This window comes from Notothenia coriiceps, unplaced genomic scaffold (assembly GCF_000735185.1).
Source record: "Notothenia coriiceps isolate Sejong01 unplaced genomic scaffold, NC01 NC01_scaffold00037246, whole genome shotgun sequence".
Lineage (NCBI taxonomy): Eukaryota > Metazoa > Chordata > Actinopteri > Perciformes > Nototheniidae > Notothenia > Notothenia coriiceps.
Window position 1 is genome coordinate 16,964,079 of NW_011369947.1, and position 8,037 is coordinate 16,972,115.

At 40.7% G+C, this 8,037-nt stretch overlaps 1 protein-coding gene across 1 annotated transcript; it reads right to left on the reverse strand.

Moving 5' to 3' along the window:
* Window positions 1-206: 206 nt before the first annotated feature.
* On the reverse strand, window positions 207-7,784 carry shox2 (shox homeobox 2). Its single transcript, XM_010795016.1, has 5 exons — window positions 7,302-7,784; window positions 5,498-5,706; window positions 3,263-3,320; window positions 2,869-2,957; window positions 207-1,665 (listed from the first exon to the last, which is right to left on the reverse strand). The coding sequence occupies exons 1-5, from the start codon at window positions 7,555-7,557 to the stop codon at window positions 1,372-1,374; spliced, it is 906 nt and encodes a 301-aa protein (XP_010793318.1). The 5' UTR covers window positions 7,558-7,784; the 3' UTR covers window positions 207-1,371.
* Window positions 7,785-8,037: the final 253 nt, after the last annotated feature.

Sequence of the window (8,037 nt, forward strand, 5' to 3'; positions counted from 1 at the left end):
TAAACGGGCCTGTCACAACTGTGACGTTATCAAAAGACTTATACTTACAGGCATGAATTATTAAAAAGATATTGCCCTCAAAGGTTTACCGGCAGCAATAATAATAACAATAACAATAATTTAGAGGCCAATTAAGAATGTACAAATAATGTCAACTCATTAAAGAAACTTTAGTTAATTTATTATACGAACGAAAAACACTGTTTAGGTGGATTCACGTTTCACATGTGATGGAAAAAGTAAAACAATTTCATGAGTATTCTTTTTTAAGAAACCCGTGCCTCAGGTAAGTTCACTTTCACTGTTATAAAAACATCAAAATTACATACAGAAAGCACATCGTTTTTTAATACACGGAAATAAAGTAAAATACAAAATGAACAAATTCCCAACAAGGCATTCAAAGCCACTAAATAAAAAATAATGCATGTTTCTTGTGTATAAACATATTTTACACGTGCCCGTACCGGTACTGTCATTTGTTCGTGTGTTCTCTGTGTTATAAGATGACATAATGCTCCTTTTAAAGGCGACAAATTACCACCTTATATGGACACTATCGGGCTATCCTGACAAAAAGTTCAGCATAGCCTACACATATATTATAATCTCACATTTCAGGTGTGTCTCCTATTGTCACCTTTATCAGAGGAGGTCCAAACAAGGTCAAAAATAGGCCAAACATTCAAGTGAGAGTAGCCCTTCCTCAGCGAGCAAAGGAGAGAGACAGAGGGGGAGAGATGGCTCACATCACGTCATCCGTGAAGACAAACTCATGCAAACACTGCTTGGGCATTTTGGACAACAAACAGAAGAGGAAGAAACACTTGGAATATTGTCTTTTTTTGTCTCTGTTTTGTCAAAGATCCCCCGCTCTGTCCTTTTTACAGAGAAAGTGTTTTACAACGAGGCCAGCCTCTAAGTTCAAAATGAAATCGTAACAATGATAATATAATATTAAAAGTAACGGAACAACTGCAGAATGGTTCGCCTTGTTTGACAAAGTATCGACCGTCCCAGCTGCATCCTGCTCCTCGGGATGTCCCGCCGCTCTCCTCGGCGAAGGGCCCTGCGTATTTGGCTATCCATCCACTGTAGCCTATATGGCCTCCAATAATCACTCTGTGCAGGCTATCACGTCACAGTCTCTTTTTGAATTGTCTTTTCTTTGTCTCATAAATAGCCTATATTTTGTTATAGTTACACTCGTCGTCCTTCATTTGAAAACAAAACATAAATATCTTCCTTGGATAATTTTTTCTCACTTTGTTCTTGGATGATTTTTTCACTTAGTAAGCGTTCAGTTTCTCTAAATGGCGAGGACGTGGCAGATGGCGCGTAGAGAGACGGTGTCCACCATTGTCCCTGGCGTCACAGTCCCATCGCGGCCGTGTGCTTCTTGGCCTTCAGTCTCAAGTCTGCGATGCTGGAGTTCTTGCTCGTGTTTTTGGCGGCGGCAGCGGCGGCCACCACAGAGGCTGCGGAGGCAGACTCGGCCGCGAGCGTCGCCAGGGGCAACCCGAACGGCGGCGCGGGGAACATCATGTAGGGCGCGTGCGCTGCCAGGTGAGAGTGCAGGTGGTGCTGCGCGTGGGCCACGGCGCTGTCCAGCTGCAGTTGCGCCTGCACCTGAAAGGAGAAGGGCGGCATGTTGCAATGACTATCCTGCGGGACGAGACGCACGGGGAGAGAAGGGGGAGAACATGCGTTAACTTTGCAGTGTTGTGTGAAGAGTTCATTTCACTATAGTGTCATTGTTGTTGATTTGATGTATCTACCATGGGCGGTTCTAAGGGGGGGTCATAAGGGGCCAGTGCCCCTGTAACACTGAGCTTGGACCCCCCTGAAAGAAGCTTCTGACAATACCATGATGGTGCAGCGCTGTGTTTTAACAAGAATGTATTTAGTTTTCAATGATATCATACAATTTTTCATAAAAACTTAACTAAGTTACTGACAAATATTATTGGTATTTAATAGGGGTTTCAACCCAATAAATGTTAACATCTTGAACTCTTGTCGTTTCATTTTTTGGTCCCAGATCAAATGTGCCCAAACTGGCCCCAGCATGGCCTTCCCAGAACAATTGGTCCAGAATGGCCACTAGAAACGATTAACTGCATACCCCTATCAGTGGTTAAATAAGTCAATATTGAGCTGGAGTTCAGGAATACATCTCTAAGCTTTTCTCCTGAAGTGTCATTGAGCACAATCTCTGGATGCCATAGTGCTGGGACAGTATTGACTTCTGCAGCTCTTCTGAATCAAAGGTCAAACTTTTTGTTTCCATGTGGACATCAATAGTGTGAAATCTAGTTTCCCATCAAACTTGTAATGCCTTTCGGAATATTTGGCCATATAATGATCTGTGCTCAAAGTGAGGAATGTCCACATACACAAACACGCATATACACACGCATATACACACACACACACACACACACACACACACACACACACACACACACACACACACACACACACATCCCTGTTTTTGAGAGAGAGAATGATGAACAGTAGTTTCAAGATATACAAAATTAAGCAAGCCTTTTGTACGAGGTGCAAAAAGAAATTAAGAAACGCTTTGCCCTGGTGGCTGTGTCTGAAGTGGTAAGTCTACTAATATGTGTGCTTGCTAGGAAACTAGCCATACAAAATGAGCCATAAAACAATAGAGACCATTTTCCAATTAAGGTTGTACAGGCTACGCTGTGTTGGCACAGAGTTTTTGTCAGTGTGGTTTTAAGAGTTTAGTTACCCCCTACATTGGAACTGGAGTCTCTGCATAGCACTTGGGCAGAGCTTGTGCCAAGACAGCAGTCCGGGGATCGGTCTTGTTTTAAGACTAGACGCTTCAAAGTAACTTGCCTGTTGGAATGGCATCCGTAAAGCCCCCACGTTGACATATGGTGCTACACGACAAGCTTCAAACTGATTCGCTGCTCCAATCAGGACTCCTGCAAAAGCACAGATGATAGCTTAATTGTGATGATAATATGCAAAAACCACAAAGAAGTAAACTGTACAACTCAATAACAATTACTCAAAATAACTGCAATAACGTCCAATATAAACAGGCACTAAATAAATCACATCGCTTTTGAGGGCTTAATTAGCCGAACATTAAACCATGTCCCAAATAGTAACAGTGCGTAAAGATTAAAAAATGCATGCATCTGAATGTGTATTTGACATAGAATATAATATAATATAAATACAGTGTTGTGTTTTGTGGGAGTATGCATGCAGGGTAAAAGCCTACCTTTATGTAACTGGTTCTCCTGCTTTCTGCATTTGGCTCTTCTATTCTGGAACCAAACCTGCAGGGACAGAAATTAATTAGAGACCTACTGATTGGCAGCTGCTTGTGAGGCCATGTGTAATTCCTCTCAAAGTGACAACAACCGCAGAAAAACAATATCCCCGAGGACCACTGAAATATTAATGGCACTGCTTAACCCCAGATTTGAATTATTACATTTAGTCCACAGCAAGGGAGAGAAAGGAGGGTTGGAGCAGAACATGGAAACTAAATCTACGAAAAGAGGGACAGCAAAACCTTATTAGGAGAATAGAAACACCCTTGTTGGAAATGTGCAGGTCTATTGGACTATAATAAATAACCTTGTCAGCGGTGGTTTCATCTTTCTATAGATTAGTGTCCCCGAAGAGTTGAATGGACTCTCAGATATCGGATAGCAGCAATGCTATTACGGTTTTGGACATCAGAGCGAGTCGATCTGAGAGCATCTCCCTCTTTCTCTTTCCATCTCCCCCTCATTAATTGACCGCTGAAATTAATTACCCTTATCTGCAGAAAATCCATGTCAGAGAAACGCTTAAATGCCTCGCAGTTTTGTCTAATCACCGCCATAACACACACTTGCACAAGAAAAACGCTTCAAAGATAGCTCTCTTCCCTGTTTCCTTCTGTCGAAATCGACATGCGTCAATTTCAGAGAAACGCCTTGGAACACATTAAACGCTTTATTGCTATGATAGTCTGCTTTGAATGTGAACAAAACTCGGGCTCAATTAGACCACAATACACCATGTCGATCACCAATCTCCCTTACATTAGGTCCATACAGTGAAAGCATGATTGAAATATCATATTGATTTGGCTGTCAGCATGCTCATTTATTGACCACAATATATGTCACTCGGAAGTCCTTTTGTGCACATTTCAGCTAGAATTTATCGCGACGATTAAAGCAAATGCTCTGTTGTTATTGATTGAGGCAGATGTTTTTGTAAAAATGTAAAAATAAATGTGTGGTCTCTGAATGCAACTGGTAAAACGATATAGGCTAATACTCCAACCGAGTGAAAGAGGGAGAGAGAGCTGGTCTTGATTTGGGTAGAAATAATACATAATTTATGCAAATCCCCGAGCTGTGCTCCTTGTTCGCGATACAATACGCCTTATTGGTGAGATTCCAGTTCAGGCCGGGAGAGCACTGCAAAAAGCTGGCTTTAACTTTTTTTGGGGGGTGCGGGTGCGTTTGGGATGGGGGTCTTTTGGGCCCGTTTTATGATTTATTTTGCCCTTTACGACCAACATATTCAGTATGGAGACAAACGCTCAGTCTTCCCCTGAGCCGGAGCATATGGGATAATAGATTCTGGAATAAGATATAGGGTTTTGATAAATCAGACGAAAGGAGTAGCCTATCTATATGTTCATTGTCCCCCTGCTCCTGTTACACAAGGCATGTCTGAGCCCCCCTCCCTGACTGGCTGAAGCCTTACTGGGTTTCTGCGCAGATGGTCTGTCCCCATGAAAAACGACAGCATCGCTGACAAAAACAAGGCCTTGGTAACATACACCCTAAAACTGAAGGCAAATATTTGTCGTCTTATTTGTCTCGCTGGATTTGGACAATAAAGATTAAAACGACTCGTGCTGCAAACAAATGCCTAATTGAGACAATAAGCACATTAAAAAAAATCAATAGAAACAGAGTAACAAATGGTGTGTTTATTCTCTCTTTAAAATCTTTAAATTCAATTATTAAAACAAATATGTTTGTTTTTTACAAATTCATACTGATTTTAATAGGTCTGCGATATGTATGTTCTACATTTAAAACATAATTAAAACAACAATGTTTTGCGTGATATCAAGCTTATAACAAAAAGATTAGTGAATATTTTATTAAAATCCCTCTTTGAAAAGGACATATTAAGGGAAACATATTATGTGCATGTCTGATTGTTGATCTATTATTATATTTAGTATTCTTCTTGTCATTATTTTCATTATTATTAGACCTATATAATATGTGATTTCCTTTAAATATTTTAGTTTGAGCATGATGGTCGATTTGTATTTGACACAAATACGCACTGCTATGGCGATGAACATGTTATTAATGATAAGAATGAATATTTAATTTTCCTCGTTTTTTTTATTCACTCATATTTAAAGGACCCTCATACGTGCCAGTTAGTGCCTCAACATCACTTTCACTATTTGAATTAAAAGGACCCTTACCTGTACTCGGGCCTCCGACAGTCCCAGTCGCTGGCTCAGCTCCTCCCGCATGAAGGCGTCCGGGTAGTGGGTCTCGTCGAAGAGCCGCTCCAGCTCGTTGAGCTGCTCTAATGTGAAGTTAGTCCGACTTCTCCTCTGTTTGATTTTAGTCTGTGCCTCGTCATCTAAAGGCTTCGAGTCCTCTTTCCTTTCTTTCACGTCCGTGTTGCCTGTGTGGTTGCAGACGAGAAGAGAGGGAGACATCATCATCACGGAGCTGCTATGTGACCTCAATGTGTGGGCACCATTGGCCTCCATTTTCACACATTTGTTTCATATGTTTTTAATCTGGAAAATGAAGGTGTATTCTCGTATAATTATTCAACCGGATAAGCTCTTTTATGGAGTGAAAATTTGCCAAACTGACGTGTGTGTAAACCCTACCCCATGATTAAAGAGGCGAACTGAAATAAGGTGAACTACACAAGTGAATATCGACCTACCTCGTAATAAAAACCTAGATGATAAGAAAGAAGAAAGAAAGAAAGACATGCCCTCCCAGCCCTCAAATATCACAGAGCTATATCAGACCTCGGATGTTTTGTAGAGCTACATAAAGCTCTTTAATTATTAATTGCTTATAAATATGCAACGCTGTGCCCACTGTTGGATGTCTGATACATGCTTGTCGCAGTTCCGCTTTTAACCACGCTGCCCATGACGAACAGATGTCATTTTTACAAGCCACTCAACTCTAAAATATCATGTCCTCTGTGTTGTCACACTGTCCAGGTTTCATAACAAACAGCTGCCTAATTTTTCTTAAAGTGTATTGCAAATATAAATTCATTTGAAATTGGTTGGTTTGGAAAAAAATATCAACAAAGCAGATCCTTATATTTAATTAAATATTTATCTATTGTATTTATTTTTATTAATCCTTACATTTTCTCTTTGCTTTTGGTTTTGCAAACATAAACATATTGACAACGTACAAAAAATGTGTTGCAATACTGTTGATTTAAAATGTTTAATATGAGATAATCAATTGTATATTCAATTCCTTTACTATTGCACATTATGTGCTTTCTTATCTGAAAACAGACAACAGGGCACTGAGAGACAGCAGAGATGACAAGACTTTGACCACCTTTCATTTGCAGCGGTGTCTGTATGTCAGGTGTCTGATGCTCCTCTTTTATTTGAAACATTGCTATATATCTGAAGATCTATGAGATAGCAGAAATATCAATTTATGGGACGAATTAATATAACCTTTATGGTTTTTTCTTCTACCTTTAAGGCTAAACTGCGGGTATAAAAATCCAGGACTAGAATGCACCTGTGTTCATAAACTTGTGAAAAAATAAGCACATTGGGTTGAAGTAATGTGCTATTATATTTCAGCATTAGTTTAGCATTTCAGGCCTTGTTGTTTATATGGGAATAGGCCTTTTAAAATAGATAACAACTTTTTGAAACTGCCACAGGAAAACATTATTAAGCTGCAAGCATCTTATTCAGACTGAATATATGAATGAGCAATAATGTTGCATTAGCAAACAACTAAATAAACACAAATGATACTTTCAGAAAGCACCAGTTAAGGATTTTTCTTGAATCAAATGCTTGATTTCTCAAATCTGTAGCATCTGATTGGATCATATAACGACCTAAAATAAAGATATTTTAAATGTATTTCTCAAACAAAAACGTAGTTATGATCACTGATTATTCTCTCTTGACCAGAATATTCCTGCCTAAGTCTTTTAAATCCTCTAACCATCCCATAGATTGTAGACTACAGTACTCCATGCAGCCCTACCGTCTATGAGTTTGGGGCTCCCGGCGTCCCTGATTCTCTCCGGGCTGAGCATGTCCGTTTCCCTGCCCGGCGAGAGCGCACCGTTCCGGGTGACGGCTGCAGCCTCCTCCCGGCTCCCCGGCTCCGCGGTTAAAGACTCCCTGCTGCCTGTTCGCGTCGAGCCGGTCTCCAACACCTCCCTGTAGGTTATCACTTCCTTCTTCTCCTTCACTTTCTGATCGAAAGACTTAGACACGAAAGCGGTGAGCTCTTCCATCACTGCCTTCACTCCTCTTTAAAAAAAGAATCTCCACACACACTCACACACTCTCTCCCTTTGCTCCACGACAGCTTAAGACATCAATGGTGTGGCTCGTTTTAAAGTCGACCCCTTGGAAATGATAGCCTACGAAATGATGCTGCCAACTCTGGAAGAAGGTAAAAAAATGTATAAAGAATATATCTTCTCTGCCAATTCCTCCCTCCTTTGGTAGCGGAGTTGGGAACCTGCTGATGATCCTCTATTGAAGTCACAGTATTTATACTTTGCGGCGCCTTGCCCCCTTGATCCGTGCAAATTACCTCCCCTCAGGATGCCGGGATGAGCCCCCCCTTCCCCTCCACTGATATGGGAGAGAGAGAGAGAGAGAGAGCAGATGAGTTTAAAAAAAACATTAAGCAGCACCGCCGCTATTGGTCATTAATCCGAGATTGACAAGAAGGACTAATTAATTTAATTAAGCGCTCATTCGCTGCT